The 23,064-nt window shown below is 42.5% G+C and overlaps 1 protein-coding gene and 2 long non-coding RNA genes across 5 annotated transcripts; all 3 read left to right on the top strand.

Moving 5' to 3' along the window:
• The first annotated feature begins 1,216 nt into the window (after positions 1-1,216).
• LOC144989438 (uncharacterized) lies at positions 1,217-5,348 on the top strand. 3 transcript variants are annotated; one of them, XM_078941898.1, is made up of 7 exons: positions 1,217-1,690; positions 2,723-2,813; positions 2,975-3,124; positions 3,340-3,366; positions 3,521-3,654; positions 4,433-4,558; positions 4,853-5,348. In XM_078941898.1, exons 2-7 carry the CDS (start codon positions 2,747-2,749, stop codon positions 4,943-4,945), a joined length of 597 nt encoding a protein of 198 aa, XP_078798024.1. In that variant the 5' UTR covers positions 1,217-1,690; positions 2,723-2,746; the 3' UTR covers positions 4,946-5,348. The 3 variants fall into 3 exon arrangements, 2 of the variants coding, with proteins under 2 accessions (XP_078798024.1, XP_078798025.1); XR_013653614.1 differs by having other exon boundaries at positions 1,218-1,690; positions 3,335-3,366; XM_078941899.1 differs by lacking the exon at positions 3,340-3,366 and having other exon boundaries at positions 1,228-1,690.
• Positions 5,349-12,878: 7,530 nt separating this feature from the next.
• On the top strand, positions 12,879-13,165 carry LOC144989439 (uncharacterized). The gene is made up of 2 exons (XR_013653615.1): positions 12,879-12,925; positions 13,041-13,165. It is a non-coding gene; the product is annotated as an uncharacterized LOC144989439 (long non-coding RNA).
• A 6,377-nt stretch (positions 13,166-19,542) lies between these two features.
• Positions 19,543-21,364, top strand: LOC144989367 (uncharacterized). The gene is made up of 3 exons (XR_013653513.1): positions 19,543-20,081; positions 20,177-20,343; positions 21,210-21,364. It is a non-coding gene; the product is annotated as an uncharacterized LOC144989367 (long non-coding RNA).
• Positions 21,365-23,064: the final 1,700 nt, after the last annotated feature.

The raw sequence follows: 23,064 nt of genomic DNA on the forward strand, positions 1-23,064 counted from the left end.
TTGATATGTGTCTATTTTGCATGAAGCCAGACTGAGTCTCATCTATTATATTATCCAAAACCTTTTTTAACCTTTCAGCGAAGATTAAGGCAAGTATTTTATAATCATTGTTAAGCAGGCAGATTGGACGCCAATTGTCAATGAGGAGTAAATCCTTTTTAGGTTTGGGTATTAATGTTATAAGGCCCTGGGTTAAAGTAGGAGGAAGGAAGTTGTTGTTCAAGCTCTCCAGGAATAAATGGAGGAGGAAAGGAGAAAGTTGTTCGGAGAATGTTTTATAGAATTCAGAGGTTAAGCCGTCTGTGCCTGGAGATTTATTTAATTTGAGGTGTTCAATAGCTGATATAACTTCATGTAGCAATAGTGGTTTATCACAGAATTCCTTCAAATCAGACTCAATTACCTTGGTGTCTGTGAGAGATTGTAAGAAGAGATTAGAAGTTTCTTCACAATATTTAGATTCATAAAGTTTAGTGTAGAAGTCAGAGCAGTAATTGGCTATTTTTTTAGGATTATCTGTAACATTCCCATCAATATTTAATTTTTGTATTGAATTATTTTTAGCATTTTGTCTTTCAAGGCGAAAGAAATATACAGTATTCTGCTCTCCTTCCTCCATCCATCTCCTCCTGCTTCTTATAAAGGCTCCCTCAGCTTTTCTTCGGTACATGTCATCCAATTTATTTTGCAGATTAATTAACTGTTTTTGCTCATTTTCGTTTAAGTCAACAGGAGATTTTTGTGTTAAAGATGTTATTTCTGAAATTAAGCTCTCCTCTTCAAATCTTTTAGCTTTAGCAAATGAGCTTCCATACACTGTCAGAAAAAAGGGTACGGTTGGGGTACGTTTGTGAACACTTAGGGTACAAATGATGAATTTGTACCCTAAGTGAGTCATAATTACACCTTAGGGTACTCATATGTACCATTTAAGGATAAAAAAGGTACAAATATGTTTCCAACCATCAGAGGGCCCATATTTGGACCCTTTATTCCACAAACAAAGGTACAATCACTTGTGTGACAAAAGTAATAATTCAAAGTGTATGAAACGTCACCCAAAATCATTTAATACGTTGTTGGTTATTTGGAAAAAATGCAAAAAATAACCATATATATTTAAGAGACCACACATCTTTTATGACTAGTTCGGAACAGTACACAAGCACATTATATTTTATTGATTGTGCAGAGCATCAAGATAATAACTTTTAAACATGTATTAGTGTGAGCCTGTTTTGTTTTTTTACTTATATAAGAGCTGTTTTAAGTTTTGCCTTTAATTTAGAGCAAAAGCACAATGTAGACAAAATTATTTGATGTTTTTAACCTTATATGGTGTACTTTAACTTGGCCTAAGTTCAATTTAAATTTCTAGTCTTTGAGCTGTTAATTTAAGTTATTTTTTTTCTAATCATACATTCTCATAAAAAGTAAATTTCTCTGTTACTACGTTACATTAAGTGTACATATTAGTACCTTTTAGCTTTTCTACCTACACAGGAAAAATGAGAGAGTACTTTTTTCGGAGTTACCATCAGTAATTTTTATTTAAGTAGGTGTAAAAACGTAGAGGAAATATGTTGGAGTAAACCAGCGAGACCACGCCCACTCTACTTTCTTAAGTTTCGTTTCTTCCGCCATTTTGTTATCCCGCAGCGGCCGGAGGAAGATAGAGGCTGTGACTGAGGTAAGTCTGCTAATTGCTCAAAAATAAGTTGGAAACTTGTTTTAAGCGGGTTCGGTTATTTTATCTGTAAGGAATAACTTTTTTGTAGAGGAATGCTGCTATTCCACCGTGTGTGTGCCTGTGAGGAGATTGCAAACTACGAGCAGGAGTTTGCTAACGGTTAGCCTCAGCCGTTTGAAGTTCAGCTAAATGCAGCCATTAAATGAATTAAGCTGTTGTTTTTATTGGTGTTGTACCGCGTTCCGTTAAATACATTGAAATATATACATTTTATCACTAGATAATTCTGTCGCCGTTTTACCGATGTACGCTGGCGTTTATGCACCGGTTGTTGTTGCCCCCCCCCCCCTCCTTTTCTTTTTCTTTCTGTCTTTCTTAGTAAGGAAGCCAGCTACTTTTGAAATGACCAGCTCCATAATTCCTGCTGATATTTGTCAGGTCCGTCGAATTCAATGCGTTAATCATTTGAATCTGTAATGTGTAGGAGTCCAATAACGTTTTTTTACACCCCAGTATGGCAGTCCTTCCCATTTATATGTCAGCCTGCCTTAGCTGCTGTGCGCGCGCAGCCACCATTTCTCGAATGCAAGACAGTGACAGAGACTGTTTGGTTGTCATGATCGCTCATTGTTGGTCAAGCGAAGTTTACACTGTGTTGTTGATTTTGATCATTCTCCAGAGATTTTTTTTTAAATGGAGGTCCGTGATTCCAGATACTCGTCACGATTTCCCATACCAAAAACTCATCTATAAACCAGGAAAAAATAAAAAAATTTAAATGAACTTCCAAGAAATAAATCTGTAGGCCCTTAGAAGCCAGTGCATTGTCGTCAGTGTTTTTTTTTTAGCAGTTCTACAAATCCTGCAACATTGCTGTGGCAGCTAGTGTGAACTGTATATTTGCCATTACTATTTTAAAATGTATACATTTATTTGGAACAGGGCCTAGATCTGAATAAATGCTGTGTTGGTACCTTTTGGTGTTGTAATGTTTTTTTCTTTTTTGTAATATATAATTTTTTTTCCCACCAGGAAAGATGCAAGCTGTGAGTGAACATGTCGAATACCAAAAAAAAAAAAAGTTTTGAAGTTCAGCTGACCTTCAAATCCTTTTGGGAATGCGGTGAGTGGAAACATCACAATTTCCAGCATTTTTCTTTACAGGAATCAGTCAACTTTGTGGATAAACTGTCAGCTGTGATGCAAACAGATTTTTTTAATTGCTTTTTAATTTAAAGATAATTTCTGTGCTGTATTCTAAACATAATTTTGCTGTGTTCACAGCTGCCAAAAAGTTCAACATCCCAACCTTGGACTTGAAAGTGTTTGATGACTCAAAGACAGAAGTTGATGAGCAGGTTTTTGATCTCCTGTTGAAAAACCCAAACCTTGGTGTGTTGGAAATTTGTCTGGCCGAAGATACAAATCCAGAAGGTGAAGTTTTTCTTTTAAATTGTAATTTATCTATTTTGTTTTGAATGGTTTTGGGTAAATTCCCCTTTGATGCCTGAATTTATTTCCAAGGGAAATAATCTGTGTTTTTGCTTTCAAGTACATGCTAAATTAAGAACATTTTTGAGCTGAAGAGTTTTGATTATGTATTTGCATCAATAGGAGTCTAAGGGTTAATGATTTATTTGACAGGATAGTGTGGGGAACAAAAGACGGGAAAATAAGTGAGTTTTTTATCCTATTGCTGTCTTAGACAAGATAATAAATCTGCTAAACTGTTAAGTTGGTCAGTATTTAAAAATCTTTTTTACTTTTTTTGTTTTTGCTATCACACTCATTTAAATATTACAGTAACTGAAAGCTTTAATACTTTGACAGATCAGCCGAGTTGTCCTGCAAAAACCTGCAATACCAGTTCAAGTGGAGATACTGAAGTGGACTCAGATGACACAATAATATTACAACACAGTCCTACAACAAGACGAAGAGTTGAAGACGCCTCTCTTGCCAAAGTAAGTAAATAATCTATTCACAAAGTCATTTCAAGCATTCAAAGTCAGGCTGTCTTTCCAATTCAGTTTAGTTGTCAAACAGTGCAGTAAGGCAGATCATCCAAACTAGTTTAAAGTTTTCTAGGGAAACAGCAGATTGCACCGAGTAAGTCACAACACATTGAATACATTCTGGAATACTGTCCTCATCATACAAACATATAATTCTTCTGTATTTCCTTCAACAAAGCTCTAAATAATTAACAAGATATTGACTATACGGGCGACAGGGGCTCAGGTGGTTTGAGTATTCACTCAAATTGGGATGAATCAGGAACAGACAAAATAAATGCAGTTTGAGGAAGGTCTCTATTGTGACGCACCACATGAAATGAAGTGGGTCCGAGTCCCTCTGCTCTGCCGTATTCTGATGCGTCCACTTGCAGACGAGCAGATCCATTAACATCTTCATCATACTTGTCTGAGCTTGATCTAAACTATGGCCAGAAAGCTTCAATATTGCTCACCATTTTGGTTTCACCACTAATGTTAGTTTTAGGTTGGAAGGACTGTAAGCTAGTGGGAGAGGGCGTAAACAAAGGGATGATCGGACATCAGCAGAAGGTAACTACTGTGTCAATAGCCCCGCCTACAACTCAGAAGTTAATTTCTGATCAACTCCAAACCATTCTGCACAAACTGTCTTTAAACATCATCTCAAAGTGCTTTAACCCCAGTAATCAGTGCTTGCTGTTGTATTTTTTATTATTAATATGGACTTTTAAATTTGATCCAATAGGTGGTTGCTGTCATTGGTGAGGATGCATCATCCGTTGAAGGTCATGTGAATGTCCTGCATATCCTGTACAGCAAAGTGCGAGAGGATATACTAAAGAAGTACCCTTTCTTGAAGACAACCTCAGGGGTCAGTGACATTTTAAATCAGTTCTCAGCTTAAAATACATTTTGAATGTCAATATAAGCTGAGACATCTGCTAAAATGAACATTAACAGCTTTAACCCAATGGTAAAAACATTGTAATTTTCTAAACTCATATATAAATATATAGTCATTCAAGCCAAGTAATATTTATACAATGAGATCACTAAAGGGAAATGGCAATGAAGGAGGCAACAAAGAATATTAGAATGTTTTATGTCTTTTGTTTGTTTTAGTTGAAGTGAATGATTAATTTTCTAATTTTTTTTTAATTTTCAGTTGTTTGATGTTGACCGAATGCATCCATCACCTGTCAGTTTAAGCCAGCGCTTCAAAGACGGCGTTTACCAGTATTGTGCCAAAGGTGCTTGAGCTTGTTCAAAGAAAAGCTCCATTAGCCAAAGTCTCCAAAGAAGCAAGAGAAGAGATGCTTGCAGAGGATCTACTAGGTATTGACATAAACGTAATCCTTGGTAATCTTTAGTGTGTTTTATAGTTCTTCTTTTTAGAATTTGTATCAATATTATCTTATCACATTTATGCATTTTATTATTTAAATTATGGATTTAAACTTGGTTATAAGTTTACTTTTTTTATTATCTATTTTTAGAAAATGTAGAATGCAGTAGAAAGATGTACTTAAAATGAGGTCTAGTGCTTCTTTTGTTAATGTCACAAGTTTTATTTCATGGTTTAAAAATGGTAACTGAAGTGCTATGTGCTGTTTACAATTGATCAAATGTTAAGGTTATAGTTACAATGAATGCAATGTAAACTGAAGGAAAAATATAGATTTTTCATTATTGTAAAATTGCTAATAATTGTAAATATATGCATCCTGTTGTGAAACTGTGGAGCTTAAAACATTCATACTGTGAAATGTCAGAATTGTAATTGTTTTGAATGTTTAATAAATGTGATAAACAGTATACTGGTCTTTTAATGTGCTGTATCTGGTACAAATTTGCCATCAAAGGGTACAAAAGGCTTGTCACTGGGGCAGTACCCTTAAAAGAACAAATTTGTACCTTTTTTAAAGGTACATTATGGTACCATAGCACTATAAGGTACAATTTAGTCCACAGACGTACATATTTGCCTTTGAAAGGTACATAATGAAAGGGTACAGATACGCACCTATATGAAAGGGTACAACATTTGTACCCTTGAGGGTACTGCCCCAGTGACAAGCCATTGTACCTCTAAAGGTACAAATTTTGCACATTTTTTCTGACAGTGTATGTTCTAAAATATTTAGATAATTCAAATTTTAGAAGTTCCCAATTTCTGCCAAACTGTTTTTCTAAGGAAGCTTTCTGCCAGAAACGTTTAATTAGTAAGCAAACGGTTTTGGACACCTTATCATGTTGCAAGATAGAGTTATTTAATTTCCAGTATGAATTTCTGTAACAAGAGTTTGGATTTAAAAATATCTGGATTGAAATAGCTTTGTGATCAGTTAAAGGAGTGGTGAGAATTTTCACATTTATACAATTTTCATCAAGGCAGCTTGAAACCAGCCAAAAATCTATGCGAGAAAAGCTGGTCTGATTTATTGCTCCAGGTAAAAGAATTTATATTAGAATTCTTTCGTCTCCATATATCTACTAACTGAAATTTCTGCATGAATCGTATTAAACTGGAGGCCATAGAATTACTAGTTCTAGGAGGCCATCTGTCTAACAGACCATCCAGAGCAACATTAAAGTCCCCTCCCATCACAATCAAGGCATTTGGATATTTGGATAACCAGTGAAGACGAGATTCTAATTTCTCCAACAATAAGTCATTTTCACATTTTGCGTTGTACCCATATATGTTTACAAGTAATACAAGAGAATCATTAGTATTAAGGACCAGAACGAAGAAATGACCTTTAGGATCCCCATCAAAATGCAATACGGCTCCATTAAAGGAGTTTTTTAAAACAGCAGCACCTGCTGCTCTTTCTGAGCCATGTGATAACCAGATATCGTTACCCCACTGCGCCTTCCAGAACTGTACATCATCTTTAGTTGAATGTGTTTCTTGAAAAAAGGAGAAATCGGTTTTCTGTTGCTTTGCAAAAAGAAATAAGGCTTTTCGTTTGACATTCTGTCTCAACCCCCTGGCATTAAGAGAAAGAACAGAGAACGACAGTGTAAAAAAGAAAAGAAAAAACTATAGAAAAAGTACTATAAGAGTAAAGAAAAACTCAAGTACTGAACAAATAACTATCTCTATCCCATTATTAACAGCAGAGCTATATGGGTTAATAACAATCTCTTTGTTCGGCAAAAAATATTTGTCAAAAATTGGCCATTAAAAATAAGGGAAGAAGGATACAGAAAACAAAAAGAGCATTTAAAAAATAGGCCATTTGTAAAAAAAGGGAAAATATATTTTGTCTTTTTTTTTTTTTAATCTATTTATTTATATATGTTTTTAATTATTTTGAATTATTGCTATCCTCTTTTTACCAGCTCACATATTTGGGAAAGTGTGCAAAATCACCTGTAAAAGTTCACCATTTGAAAAGCAAAAGCCCAAATCAAACCAGGCCTTTTCAAGCTTGCCTCAGTGAAAAAGCGTGACAAGTCTGTCCTGGTGCTTGCAGAGCATCCTAGGTGGAGGAGGCCTCTGCAGAAGATGTGTCCATTTGGGATTGGTGAAAGTTTTCTGGTCGTACTTCTTTGCCTTCTATGATGACACGAATACCTGCAAAATGAGCCTTTTTTCCTTCTTTCTTTGCAGCCTCAATAATGGGCCACAGCTTATTTCTCAGCGCTTTGTCCTCAGAAGTCAGGTCTTCAGCAAATCTCAGTTTGTTGTTTCTGAGGTACTCGCTCCTTTTAGCTGCTCTCCACAGAAGATCTCTGGTCGATATGGATGTGAAGCGGATGAATGTCGTCCTCGGTCTGTCGGTTGCTCCTGTCTTCTTTCCGAGACGATAAGCCATGTCGATATCCCCTGTAATTTTTTCCTGAGAACTGGGAATCACAGCACAGCAGATGTTGGTGACTTTAGACTTTTGACTAAGACAACTTTATTTATTTTTTTCCTTTTTTTTAAGTTGTCCTGTCCAACAGCTGGGCAGGCAGATGAGAGCTGACGGCCTCTTGTGTTGGACATATTTTACTTTAACAATAGGGGTTATTAATCTTCAGACAAACCAAAGGTATGTCTGAATAAACCCCTTTTGTAATTGAGGCCAAACTTTATTAATTTCAACCATGTTTGAAAATCTTTGGTGTTGGACCGGACGGAAAAGGAAAGAAGGGAAGAAGAGAGAGAGATGTTAGAGAGGAGGGGGGGTAGGAGGGTGATAATAGGAGGGGAGGGGGGATAAGACAATGAAGCAGCATAAAGCAACAAGTTTACTGGTTGTTTATCATTACGGTAAGGTTCAAATGTAGTACAAAAGGGGCGGGGCCTGTCCACACACACACTCAAATGTTGTCAATACACCTGCTAGCTGCAAAAATGTCAACATGTACACAAAACAGATAGTGTTCACTCACGCATACTTATGCCTTAAAACCAACTAGTGTGAAATATTTCATTCATTCTATCATGCAAACTATTAGTGCAAAGGTAAGCTAACACCTGTGCTCAGGTGAGTGTTGATGTTCTTCTAAAATGGATGGAGGAATTTGTAAAGAAGGAAGGAGAGTGCCCAGCAATCCCCACACCAAGACCCCCGACGCAGCAGCAGCGGCAGCCGGAACCCCCCCAACGCCACACGGGAGCAGGCAGGGAACAACCGCCCCCCGGGCGACCAAATCCGCCACCAAAGGCCAGGGCCAGCAGGACCGCCGCGAGGCCCCCAGAGCCAGAGCAGGGAGGCATGGGGGGAAAGAGAGCGCTGCCCCAGCACAACCAGGAGAGCAGCCCCCCCGCCGCACCGGGAGAGCCCAACGCAGGGCCCCACCGGAGAAGGGCGCCCACAGCCCCAGACGAGCACCCCATCACCATCCAGGAGTTCCGGGTACCCCCCCCCCCCCGCCCCCAACCCCAGGTACGAGCCAGGACCCCCCAAGGGAGACCTGCTCCGCACTCCAGGCAGCCACCCACCCGGCCCACGGTTGGTCCAGGGAGGAGCAAGGCAGGGGCCCGCCGCCCCCGCCCAGGAGGGGGGCATCCCGGGGAAAAAGGGGGCCCACAAGGGGTGTTGTAAACATGGCCCGACCAGGCTCGGCCACAGTTGGAAATTTGGCGGGGCCCAGCGCTCAGGGGCAAGGACCCGGACCCACCCCCCAGGGACACGAACACCCCCGGCCCAGGTGTAATGTGAACCCCCTCCCAGCACGGAGAGAGCACCGCCGGGCCCAGGAAACCGGCACCCAAGAGACACGGCCGCCGTTCCCAAGGGTCCCGTACCCCCCACCAGGGAAGGGGTAGGGGACAGATGGTCCTAGGTCCCACCTTCCTTGCAAAATGTGTGTGCGTGTGTTTGAGAGGGTGTGTGGCATGTGTGTGTGTTTATGTTGGGATTTATATATTGAGGGGGGGAGGGGTGTGTGTACTAAGGGGGATGCAGTTAAAATTGGCGGGAAGGGCACTAAGGGGACATCTCCTGATTACTTACAGTGATGTCCCCTCACCCTCCCCACCAAGGGGCCCTAAATGTCTGAGGTGCGGTTAAAATTGGCGGGTAGGGAACCAGGAGGACATCTGCTGCTTGCTGGCAGTGATGTGCAAGCACCCCCCCCCCCTACCAAGGGCCCTACATGTCTAAGGTGCAAATAAAACCGAAAGGGGGGGGGGGGCAATCCATACGTCAACCATAGGAGGGGGGCCACTGCCAAGTAGCCCCCCCCAAGGCGCATCGCAGGCTAAACCCCCCACCCCCTCACCCTAATATGAGGTTATATGAGGAAGGGGGTAAGTTGGGGACAGCTGGTAGACTGTTCCCCGGTGGTCAAACAGCCGTCCCCCAGCCCCAGTCCCCCCCCCCAGCATAGGGGCCAGGTCCACCCAGCCCAGGGGCCCCAGTAGCTCAGGTGGTTGAGCAGGTCGTCCAATGATCGAAGGGTTGGCGGTTCGATTCCCCGCTCCCACCAGCCAAATGTCGTTGTGTCCTTGGGTAAGACACTTCACCCTCCTTGCCTCCAGTGTGGCTCCACTGGTGTGTGAATGTGCATGTATGATCCCGTTGATGGCCAGAGGGGCCAGAGGGGCCGTAGGCGCGAAATGGCAGCCACGCCTCTGTCAGTCTGCCCCAGGGCAGCTGTGGCTACATCAGTAGCTTACCATCACCAAGTATGAATGAGGAGTGAATGTATAATGGCCACAATGTAAGCGCTTTGAGCGTCTGGAAAAGCGCAGATAAATCTAATCCATTATTATTATCCCCGGAGGCGCCGACACCCCAGGCCCAGCACCACCCACCCCACACAGAGAGAGAGGAGCCAGAAAGCGTCGCCCCCCCCCCGGAGCAAGTCCAGGCCCCCACCCCCAAACGCCGGCCCTAGAAGAGCTCTGGTCAGGCATGACGGGACCGAGGCAGCCAACCGGCCGGGGCAACCGCCGATTGCATCAGCGGAGACCACGACCCGTCAACCCATGTCTCGTACCAATAGTGGGCTCCCCCTTCCCCTCCAAAACGCCCCCCAACAGGACAGGGCCTACAAGCCCCCCACCCCATCCCACCCCAGACCCCATAGCCGAAGCGGATGGCACCCAGAGCGACCGGGGGTCCCAAGAGGGCTCTCCAGTCCCATCCCAGAGCCAGGGAAGGGCTGATCCCAGCCCCAGGTGTAGATGGGCCCATCGAGCGCCGCTGCCCCCCCTCCGAGCAGGGCCCCCCGCCAACCCCCCCCCCAGCAAAGGCAAAGGGATCACCCCCCCCCAAGCCAAGCCAGACCACCACTCCACCCCCACCCCCCCACCACGCACCCTCACACCCAAGCCCAGAGGACCACGCAGCGCCCCAGCCCGCCCCACCGAGGCACCGGACCCGACCCCCCGACCAACGGAGCCCCCCCCGCCGGCACCGGAGGCCCCGACCCCCACACCGAACCACGGCAGAGGGGCAAGGAGCAGCGACGACCAGGCCCCCCCACCCCCTGAGTCAAGGAGTTAGCTATGGGAGACCAGAGAGACTGAATTCTTTCAAAGTTACTTGAACTTTGGGCTGACATTTTTTCCAAGCTGATATGATCAAGCAGCAGATTTCTGTGTTGACTTATATTTATATTTTTCTTGTTTTTCCAATTTATTAAAATAGTTTTTTTAGCAATACAAAGAGTTATGAAAATGATAGATACTAATCCTCTTTCTACATAGATGGCACTCATGTCACCAAGCACACAAAGTGACGGTGAAGGCATGATTGAAACCTTAAGCCAGACTGATAGATCGGCACGTATCTGCTGCCAGAGAGCCTGGACAGGAGTGCAGAACCACAGTGCATGCATGTAACTGGCAGGTAGATTACGATTGCAGTGCTGACAAATGTCTGAGTTACTGAGACCCATCTTGAACATCCTCTGTCCAGTGTAGTAAATTCTGTGAAGAGTTTTGAAATGGATTAGCTGCAGATTTGGACATTTTGTCAGTTTAAAGGTGTTTAGACAAAGTTCTGACCAGAAGCTTTCATCTGTGCTGATGCTCAAATCCGCATCACATTTTGTTGTCGGAAGTGAAATATTATTATCTAAATTACATAAAAGTTTGTATATTTTGGAGAGAGTTTTTTTCATTGAGAAATTAATCAGAGTGGTAACTACATCTGGTAGCTTAAAATCGTCGTCTCTGTATTTAAACTTATTAGTAATAATTGATTTAAGTTGCTGATATTCCAAGAAGTTATTTATTCCATGTTTGTCTTGAAGTTCCTGGGGAGTTATGAATCTTCTATCCATTATTATTTGCTCTAGTTGCTTTATGCCCCCTGCTTGCTAAGCTGGGAAGTGAATCATTTTTTTGTTTATAAGGATGTCTGGGTTGTTCCAGATGGGTGTCATTTTTGCACGGTTGAATTGATGATTTGAGAAATTGATATTTTGAGAAATTCCCACCAGGCTGTTAAAGAGGTGTTTATATTAATACTTTGAAAACAATCCTGTTTTTTAACTGTCTGGCTAATAAATGGTAGATCTGACAGGTTGATCTTTCCACATAACGCCTGTTCCAAGTCTAACCATGAGTTGGTTTTTGGATTATTTTTTAACCATTTTAAGATGTATTGTACGGAGCCCGTGTCCTGACATTAAGATATAAAAATATATCTTGTTCCCACAGATTAATATCTTGTTCCCACAGGTTATTATGTCGTTCGCACAAAATACTATTCCGTTCCCACAAGATACTATTGCGTTCCCTCAAAATATTATTCCGTTCCCTCGAAATGATAAACTCGTGCAAGCGCAATAATTATGTCATTCGAACGCAATAATTAATCCGTTCGAACGCAATACTTATTCACGTCATAAGTCATTCACGCGGATATGCTCTCTGTACGCCGGCAAAATGAAGCCGCTTTCAGCGGTAACTTCCGTGTCTCTGTGACCCATATTCGTTCAAAAAAGGAACATGAAAAACAAAAATGATCACTTTATTACCGTCTCAATGAATATAAGAAAAATATCAAAAGATTTATGATAACTAGGCTGCTTTGTCATACGATAGCTCCTGCTAGGCTACTACTAGCTCCGCCGCAGAGCTCTCTGATGTATGCCGGCATTTGGGCAACTGGCTGGTCTGTTGTCAGACAGCTGATATTGTAGTTTAGGGTCGAATAGGAATAATAATATTCAGGACTTGTCTTTTATTAACTTTAGCAGTCAGTATCTTTACATTCGAAGGCTATTAGGCTACATGCTAACTGACTAGCCGATCATTTCCTGTAATTAATTTACGTCATAGATTTACAGCAGATACCTTCACATTTCTGTCTGTGTGTGTCTCATTACATTGCATTGAAGACACGGAGGATGTTTAGAGAACAGATTTATTTATTTCAAAAAGCACAGAAGCATCCATCGTATTCACGTTCATTCACATGATGATCTGGTACGCCCTCAGTCATCTTGCTGCAAAAGCCACTTCCTGCCGCTACTTCCGTGTCTCTGTGAGCATTCAATAGCGGTAAAAATAAAAGCAAGAATGGTCGATCTGTTATTTTCACGATGAAAATCTGAAAAATATCATAAGCTGGCTGCTTCGCCTAAAGCACTTACCTTTAGCTTGTAGCATAACAACAATAGCAGTACGTCACGTTTCCCAGCGTGCTTTGCTGCCAATTACTGGCCAATCATTGGTCTTGTTGTTGACCTTGGTCACAGGGACACGGTGATTGGCCAGTGATTGGCAGCAAAGCACGCTGGGAAACGTGACGTACTGCTATTGTTGTTATGCTACAAGCTAAAGGTAAGTGCTTTAGGCGAAGCAGCCAGCTTAATATGATATTTTTCAGATTTTCATCGAGAAAATAACGGATCGACCATTCTTGCTTTTATTTTTTACCCCTATTGAATGCTCACAGAGACACGGAAGTAGCGGCAGGAAGCGGCTTTTGCAGCAAGATGACTGAGGGCGTACCAGATGATGTGAACGTGAATACAATGGATGCTTCTGTGCTTTTTGAAATAAATAAATCTGTTCTCTAAACATCATCCGTGTCTTCAATGCAATGTAATGAGACACACACAGACAGAAATGTGAAGGTATCTGCTGTAAATCTATGACGTAAATTAATTACAGGAAATGATCGGCTAGTCAGTTAGCATGTAGCCTAATAGCCTTCGAATGTAAAGATACTGACTGCTAAAGTTAATAAAAGACAAGTCCTGAATATTATTATTCCTATTAGACCCTAAACTACAATATCAGCTGTCTAACAACAGACCAGCCAGTTGCCCAAATGCCGGCATACATCAGAGAGCTCTGCGGCGGAGCTAGTAGTAGCCTAGCAGGAGCTATCGTATGACAAAGCAGCCTAGTTATCATAAATCTTTTGATATTTTTCCTATATTCATTGAGACGGTAATAAAGTGATCATTTTTGTTTTTCATGTTCCTTTTTTGAACGAATATGGGTCACAGAGACACGGAAGTTACCGCTGAAAGCGGCTTAGTTTTGCCGGCGTACAGAGAGCATATCCGCGTGAATGACTTATGACGTGAATAAGTATTGCGTTCGAACGGATTAATTATTGCGTTCGAACGGATTAATTATTGCGTTCGCACGAGTTAATCATTTCGAGGGAACGGAATAGTATTTTGAGGGAACGCAATAGTATCTTGTGGGAACGGAATAGTATCTTGTGGGAACGGAATAGTATTTTGTGCGAACGACATAATAACCTGTGGGAACAAGATATTAATCTGTGGGAACAAGATATATTTTTATACCTTAATGTCAGGACACGGGCTCCGTAGTATTGTAATCTATTTGCAAGAAAGTATTTGTGGAAGTTATGTAATTCTGATCCTCCACAGCTTTTTGCAGATTTTAAAGTTTTTAGACTAATTCTTGCAGGTTTATTGTTCCATAAAAAGCTTGATATGGATGAGTCTAATGTTTTGAACCATTTTAGTGGCGGTTGTGTGGGAATCATTGAGAAGAGATAATTAACTTTAGGTAAGATTTTCATTTTAACCGTGGCTACCTTGCCCATAAGGGACAGAGGCAGGTTGGTCCAGCGTGTTAGATCGTCCTGTATGCTTTTCAGTAATGGGGTGTAGTTTAGCTGCACCAGTTCTGATAGTTTGGGGGGAAAATTTATACCTTGATACCTAGATATTTGATATTTCCTGATTTGACTGGTATTGTGAGTCTCTGTTCCGCATTCCTGTTGAGTGGTTATAAAACAGACTTATTCCAATTAATGGAATAGTCTGATATGGAGGAGAATTCATTAATGATTGTTGCTGTTTCATTTACAGAATGTAAATTACTTAAAAACAGTAATATGTCATCTGCATAGAGACTAATTTTATGATGGCTGTGTTTGGTTTTAATTCCTTTAATGCTCTCTTTCTGTCTTATTGCTGCAGCTAGAGGCTCAATAAATATAGCAAAAAGAGAAGGAGAGAGTGGGCAACCCTGTCTGGTTCCTCTTCCAAGAAAAAACCTGTTGGAAGTCTGTTTATTAGTTCTAACTGATGCATTGGGGTTGTGATATAATATTTTGATCCAATTGATGAATGATTCTCCAAAACCAAACTTATGGAGGGCAGCAATAAGGAACTTCCAGTTTACTCTGTCAAAAGCTTTTTCAGCATCCAGCGATAGTATAGTCATTTCCTGGTTTTTAATGGTGGCAAAGTCTATTATATTAACAAGCCTTCGGAGATTGTCATCCGAGTGTCTGCCTTTGATGAATCCAGTTTGGTCGAAGTGAATTTTGTGAGGAGTGATTTTTTTCTATTCTCTGTGCTAGTGCTTTGCAGATAATTTTTACATCTGCATTGATTAGAGAAATGGGGCGATAGCTTGAAGGACTAGTGGGATCTTTGTCTGGTTTTAGAAGAAGGATTATGTTGGCTGAGTTCATGTTAGGTGGTAGTGATTGACTTTCATTGATAGATGTGACCGTTTTATAAAACGTTGGTGCCAGCTGTTCCCAGAATTCTTTATAAAACTCAGCAGGAAAGCCGTCAGGCCCTGGTGCTTTACCATTAGGCATTAGTAACAGAGCTTCATGAAGTTCAGACAACGAGAGCGGAGAGTCTAAGTTTGTGATTTGATCCTCATTTAACCTGGGTAGGTTTACATTGTTAAGAAATGAGTCAATACTTCGCTCTGACGGATTGATCTGTGGTGTGTACAAGTTTTTATAAAAGTTTTCAAATGCTTTATTAATTTTGACCGGGTCGTGAGTGACATTTCCTGTTTGGTCCATAATAGAAGTGATTGTTGATTTTTCTCTATTAATTTTAAGCTGATTAGCCAGAAATTTGCCAGATTTATTAGAGTTTTCAAATCTTTCAAGTCGTAGCCTTTGTATTTGAAATTTTGATCATTTATTGATGATGTCATTTAACTGCAGCTTTAAAATTTTCAGGTCGCCCAGAATGTGTTCCTGTGTAGAAGCAGCATAAGCAGTCTCCAGGGTTTTGATTTTAGTTTCTAATTCTAATAAATCTGCTTCCTCTTTGCGTTTTTTATGCGTTGAATAAGAAATGATTTTCCCTCTCATCACTGCTTTTGTTTTTTCCCAAAGAAGACATTGTGAAATATCGGGAGTATTGTTGAATTCTAAGAAGGTTGCCCACTCTTTTTTAAAGAATTCAATAAATTCCTCGTCATTTAACAGAGACGTATTAAACCTCCAGGTTGTACCTGAGGGTGTGGATATTTCCCTGGAAATATTTATAGAAACTGGTGCAAGATCACTGATAATAATTGGATGAATGTTTGAACTTTTAATTTCTTTAAAAAGAGATTTACTGACTAATAAATAGTCTAAACGGGAGTGTGAGTGATGAACTGGAGAAAAAAAGGTGAACCCTTTAGTGCTTGGATGACATGAGCGCCACGCGTCGCAGAGTCCCAGATCATTCATGTACTGCTTTAGAATACTTGCAGACCGCCATGTACGCTGGTGTGCTGCTGTGTTGAGTCTGTCAAGTTCAGGGTCCAGAATCAGATTGACGTCTCCTCCTATAATGATTGTGGAGTCAGAGTGAACCGAGAGTGAGGTGAAGAATCTGTGAAAGAAGGAAGAGTCGTCAACATTCGGGCCATAGATACTGGCTATGCAATAATCCTTATACTGAATGCATATATTAATAATTACAAATCTACCTTCTGGGTCAGTTACTGTATCATTATGGGTAACTGTAATGTTTTTATTAAACAAAACAGCAACCCCTCTTTGTTTGGAGTTATAACTAGAAGAATACATGACTGGAAATTGTGAGCAGCACATGAGACGATCAGATGGGTTACATAAATGGGTCTCCTGCAGTAAGGCTATATCTGCTTTAAGATCAATCAGGTGAGATAACACTTTCAATCTTTTTGGCCCAGAGCCAAGTCCACGCACATTCCAGCTAACGATGTTAAGACTGTTCATAACTGCTCTAACTGGGAGAGTGCAAGGCTAAACAGTGCGTGTGCCAGTCCGTGTGCGCGTGCCCGCTGTGCGTGTCTGCTGCACCGAGAAGCGCTGTGCGTTGTGGCTGAACGTTTCCTGGCTGTGAGCTGCATGTTGCGTGCGTCCTGTGCGAGCCTAAATGAGATTTTTGCAGTTTATCAACCTGTGTGTGCGGGAACGCGTGTGCATGCCCATGTTCACGCTATTATGCGCGCGCGCCCGTTCCATGCATAACAAAAAACTCACCTTGGTTGCGTTGCCTTTACCTGATTTACATACGAGGAAAGGGGAAGGGGGGGGGCAAGAGAAAAGAGAGAGAACAAACAACAAAAACAACGAAACAACAACAGAAACATAAATTTGAGAGGGGAAGAAAAAAAACAGTTTTCCTGAGAGGTGTGGATTGTTGATGATCCGATTATTTCCTATTCAATTAAATAAGTTTGCGGGGTTCTTCTGGGCAGCGCCGATGTCAGTGCGCCTCTGAAAGCCTTCAGCACAGCCAGGGTTTTACCTCTGGGTCCCGGAACAGCTTGTCGTTCACAAAAAGTTTATCCACGGAAACCACGGCACGGGTTCCAGCAGTGAGATGCTTTCTCCTCAGCGGGAAGAGGATTTTCGGACGGCGGAGGATCTCGACCGGGAACTGGTCATTCACGCTGAAGTGTGTTCCTTTCAGTTCCCGGCCTCGGCTCTTTACCAGCTCCTTTTGTTTATAGTGTTCAAATTTAGCCACAATTGGACGCAGGCGCTGGTTGTCTGGCCTCTTTCCTCCGAGCCGGTGAACCCTGTGGTAGGAGATCTTCTGGACTTCTTCCTTGGGGAGTTTCAGGTGGGCCTCCATGAAGGACTTCACGGCGGTCTCCGGGTCTTCTCCTGCCTCTTCTGGAATCCCCGAGATCACCAGGTTGTCCCTCATGCTCCTCGGCTGAAGATCCAGGAGGGTTTCTTTGATGGAACGGTTCTCCTCGGAGAGACGGGCGGTGTCGTTGCCCAGGATCTTCACGGTCTCTCTGAGGGCCTGGTTCTCCACTGCGAGCTCCTGCACCTACTGCTGGCTGAATTCCAGAGACTCTCGCAGGCCTTGAAATTCCTTATGGAGGATCTCCAGCAAATTTAAATGGCAATCAAGGCTGGAGAGCTTTTTATCGATCGAATCCAGGATATCACTCATGTTGCTGCCTGGAGAGGAGACAGCTCCCGGAGAGTCTTCGGGACGGTTGCGTTTGGTGGAAGGAGTGGCAGTGTTGGATTTCCTCATGACGCAGGTATTGAAACACTCGTCGATGTAATTCTCCAGATCCTCCAAGTCCTCCAGGCTGAAAAATGCTTGACAAACTTTTTCAAATTTTGTTAGCTTTCTGGATTATTTAAATCTGGCGGTAAGGTGAAATAAACCAAAATGTTTGTTCACAACTTACGCGCCGCCAAGTTAACTCACCACACTCCTCTCGCGATTCTACAGCATCACACACCTACCCCCTCCTAAGAAAACTTTATTAAACAAGCACAATAATATTGAAAGAGTTAGGCTAAGGTATTGTTAGTGCATATTAGAGGGACTTCTAAAATATTTGGAAGCAGCTGCTGTGGTCCTAGTTGATAATGGTGTCTCACAGCCATCTACCTCAGTCTGTCACTCAGACGGAGAAAGAGACCACTTCAGAACCCAAAATGGATCAGGATGCAGAGCCAAACATTTCCACAGACGCTGAATGCCCATTTGCATCTTATCCACAACAGCAAGAAACGTCAGGTTTGCACATAATTTAAATTACCGTAAATTCCGGACCACAAAGCGCACCCGATTACAAGCCGCACCCACCCATTTTCACGTGTTTGACTGCTTTTATACATACACAAGCCGCGTCAGAGTACAAGCCGCGCATGTGTTAGGCAATATTGTTATCCTGACAGATCAAGGCCAACGTCCCAGAGTGAGTGCAATTTATTAGCACATTGTGGGTGGTGCCAGCTTTGCCTCTGGCTCATGTATTTGAGTGTATCGACATCTGTCAAACAGCATGGACCCATATTCTGTTCACAAGTTCCTCAGTTATGGTGTTTTTATTTCCTTTTTTTTTACTTATTGACAATCTAGGTATCATACATAAAATTACAAACAGTAACCATATAATCAACATTACATCCCTCAGTTATAATGAGGAAATTTACATCCGCGATTCCACATTTCCCATGAGTCTTAGGGGCTAAAGGCGGGGCCAACGCCCGGCTCGCCACACTGTTGTATGTGTTTAAGAATGAGCAAGTATCAGCAGTGCATGGAGGGGTGAACGGGTAAAGCTCTCCTTCCGCTTGTGTCGCAGCAGCGTTATGGGAGTAACAGGGCTGGTTAAAAAACACACCGGTAAAATACAGCAGCGGCGACTGAAAAGCGCGCGCCTCAGCGCGATACGCGCGCCTCAGTGCGGCGCGTGCGTCAGAATTCAGAAGCCTCTGCACTCCGCGGACGCCTCTGCGCTCCGCTCCCGCCCCGCGCGCTCCTTGTCTCCCCTTCCTATCTACTCCGACACCTCTGGCCAGGGCGGCTTCAAGGAGGAGCACTTCATCCCCATTGCGCCGGTGTAAGGAGCTAATAGTTTCTGTGCAGAGCAATCGGACTTAAAACTGTACGTTTTGTGTATGAGGGGCGGATGCGTTGTTACGTGTGGGAGCCATCAGACTGCCATCGGACCCGCAGCTCAATCAGCAGGAGAAGATGTCTCCAGCTCACACGGAGGCTGTGAGTTTTTCAAAGCAAAATTCCGCTTTTACGGTTTCCTTAGAAACCGTAAATGGAGTGTAAATTCACTCCATGCGCTGTTCTCTCCGTCACGCAGCAAACCGGCTTTTCCAAACCCGTTGGTGACGGTGGATTTTTTTATGCTGCTTTTAACGATTGCTTTTAACTTGAAAGCTTCATCATATTGTAGCGGCGATCACATGCACGTTGGGTCTAATGGCCCCAAAGGATTATGGGATGCGGCCGGGCATGCGTGTTTCATTTTGTTGAACCATGACTGAAGTGTCTAAGACCTGAAGTCAACTCCATGCTGTTTGGCTGCTAAGAGGTGTGTTGAATATAAATGCCTTGTGCTTGGTGTTAGATAGAGAATTCAAACTATTCACTGAGTTCGAAAGTACGTACATGGCGGCCGCCAATTAAATCCATAAATTAGCCGCGTCACTGAATAAGCCGCAAGGCTGTAAGCGCAGGAAAAAAGTAGCGGCTTGTAGTCCGGAAATTACGGTACTAGTGTAGTATTAAGTTGATATATATTTTCATAGTCAGTCGTAGTGTGTACATAATTTCATACAATGTACAATAATCCATACTGCCTCAACAAATTCTGCAAACACTTATTTATTGACAATATATGTGCCTTTTTTAGGATTACAAACACAAAAACATCTCCATCCCATACACCGGTTTCAGTGGATGAAGAACTGACCCTTATCTATGACAGGAATCCAACACATCTGGTATGTTGCACATCACTCCCTTCCCTCTTTTGCCACAGGATTTGACTCCCTTCCAGGTGGTGTTCAACTACCAACTTCCTCTGTTATCTTCTCAGAAGAGAGGTCTCTGTACCTTTGACCCATGCTTCCGTCCGGAGGTGTGACATGGCGGCACAGGGCCAGGCCCAGGGCCAGGCACAGGGCCCGGCAGCTTCTCCTGAGCAATGTGGAAACTTAAGGCACCATGGCAAACAGGCAACGGGTTCCTGCTCCCTCTTACCAGGTGGGCCAAAGAGTCTGGCTTTCAACAGCCAACTTACCTCTCCATGTGGAGACCTGGTAGCTGGCTCCTCGGTTAGTCTGCCTGTTTCCCAACACCAAGGTAGTTAACCCTGTTGCCATGCGCCTCTGCATCCACCATACGTTTCCTGTCTCTAAGGTCAAGCTGGTGTACACTTCTCCGTTTGTGCCTCCTGCCGTACCTCCGCCACCTGCTCGGCACATTGATGGGGGTCCTGCATGAACAGTGCGGTACCTGATAAGATCTCACGGCTGTGGACAGGGCCTCCAGTACTTAGTGGACTGGGAGGGTTATGGACCGCAGGACTGTTCTTGGGTCCCTGCCCAATTCATTCTCGACCTTGATCTCATCACTCAATTCCACCGGGACCACCCGGACCAGCCTGCTCGTTGAACCGTTGGGTGCCGGTTGTTGAAGGAGGGGGTCATGCTGCTGCTAATTGTCGGATTTCCTCCACCTGTGCCTTCTCCTATAAAGTACTGGCTCTGTCCTTCACTCTCTGCTGGATTGTTGCACTGCAAGCTTCAGTCAACTCATCTTCTCTGTTCTCTGCCAGCTTGTCTACCTGTCTGCTTGCCATTCAGCCTGGCTTCCAGCTAACCTGCTCAGCCATTCTCTGGTCTTTGCTCTCAGCTTCATGCTGCTACGACCACTGTCTGCTCCTGTTTCCCTGCCACACCATTCTGCCCCAAGCCTCTTAAGTCCATGCACCTCTGCAATTTTTGGAACTCTTTGCCAGAGGCCCTTCTGGAGATGATTATTTGGATTGCAAAATCCAGAGGGGCTAGTGACTAAGCCCCAGGTTCATGAGTTCTACCACGCTCCAACAAGTGTTCCTCTCTTTCCAGACTTCTGTGTCTGAAGCCACAACTCCATCCGTTTGCTTTACCAAGGACTTGACTGCAGACCACACTCCTCAGTAAGCTTGTTCTGCTCAGACTACTCAAAATCATTTCTCACCACTAACCCTCTCCTATCTCCTAGCCGTACATTGGCTGAATTTCTCCAGGAACTGGGCTCTTTCAAGTTAAAAGAATAAAATAAATCTGGTTTCTGGACTCCTGAGTTTGTCCTATTTTGGGTCCCGGATACAATATGTGACACGTGGCTCCACTCCTGGGTCTGTCACAAACTCTTACTGTAGTTCTAGGTCTTCATGCAAGTATACACTTTGAGACTCATCAAGTTCACCTGCAACATCTGACTGACTACTACCAACCTGAAGGCGCTAGGGTCAGGTGGTACTGCTCATCTGTTCAGCGGCATCACGTGTTCATGGCTGTTTGAATGATGACCTTGGAATGACTTCCTGACTAAAACCGCTTTTTTTTTTACAAACAGTATGTTGACATTGAAACATTATAAAGGTTTTTCTTTCAAAAAAACAGGCAACACAATTATAAACCTAAAGAAGGCGGAGCTTGGGTACTAGTTTCTTTTTAAAGCAGTTACAGAGTTTACGTCTTCTGTAAAAAATCAAGTTCAGAAGAAAACCCGACGGACCCGTCACTGATGTTGGTTGTAGCTGCATGTTATGCCCATATAAAAAACCCATTAGGATCCTCAAGCGTTTTATTTATTTATTTGAGTTAGGACAGTGCATATTAAACAATGTTTCAGGAAGTGCTTCAACATAAAAATGCCAGAGTTAGTACAGGAGCTAAATTTCATCCGTAAGTCAGAAAAAAAGGTTTAACAATTATGTTTAAAACACAATACAACACAATATTTTCAAAGGAAAGTCATTGCTTGAATCTAATTTTAGAATAACAACATCTCTTTTTTTAACAGAGATAGAATGTCCAACAAATGCTACAAACTGGAACAGAAGAGGCAGCTAATGAAGTGCATGATGTTTCTGAATAAATGTATTACAGAGGTGGTTATTGTGAAATTATAATATAAGGTTTAGTAAATATTTTTGATTCCCCCTCTGCCTCTACCAGCCTGGTCAGAGCTGTATGTGACAAATTCATGATAAAAACCAGTGGCGGACCATGCATTACACACCTTGGCCTTCAGTAGTGCTATGTCTCAACCACTCATCTCCTCATTAACCATTTTACGATGCAGAAATGAGCTTTGCATTGCATATTGAAAATTCCGGTAGCCACAATAAATGCCTATTAATAGACTGAATAAACAAAACAGTAAGAAAATCTTGTTATGCAGTTACAGCCAGCAAAAAACATTGACAATAACCACATAAATTTGTAATATCTATATTTATTAAGATTTTTATCGTTTCACCCATCAAAAAATCGGATTATTTGAAGACAAAATCCATCCTCCTCTGTTTCCTCAAAAACAGTTTGATCACCCTGTCATATGGAATAGTGCGCTTCAGTTCCAACAAGAAATACTTTTCTATTGCCATTAAGGTCAGTGCTGAGAGCCGAGTCTGTCCAGTTGTGTTTCTGCATAGGTTTTAATTCACTTTAGGGCCAAAAATGTCTGCTAGACGGACACAGTGGACACAGGGATGGTCAGTGTCAAACACACAAATCTGTACAGCTGCTTCTTGCTCTCACTCAGATTTTTGTGATGAAGGAAGTTAAGGAGATTAGTGGGAGATTTTCCTGCAAAATCCTCCATGCACAAGGCTGGAAAGGGCTACGGGGCAATTGGTAAGCAGCTTGCTGAAAAAAAATCTACTGTTGGAGCAATTTTTAGAAAATGGAAGCTAAATATGACTGTCAATCT

Source organism: Oryzias latipes, chromosome 23 (assembly GCF_053564925.1).
Source record: "Oryzias latipes strain Hd-rR chromosome 23, Olatipes_Hd-rR_3.1".
Lineage (NCBI taxonomy): Eukaryota > Metazoa > Chordata > Actinopteri > Beloniformes > Adrianichthyidae > Oryzias > Oryzias latipes.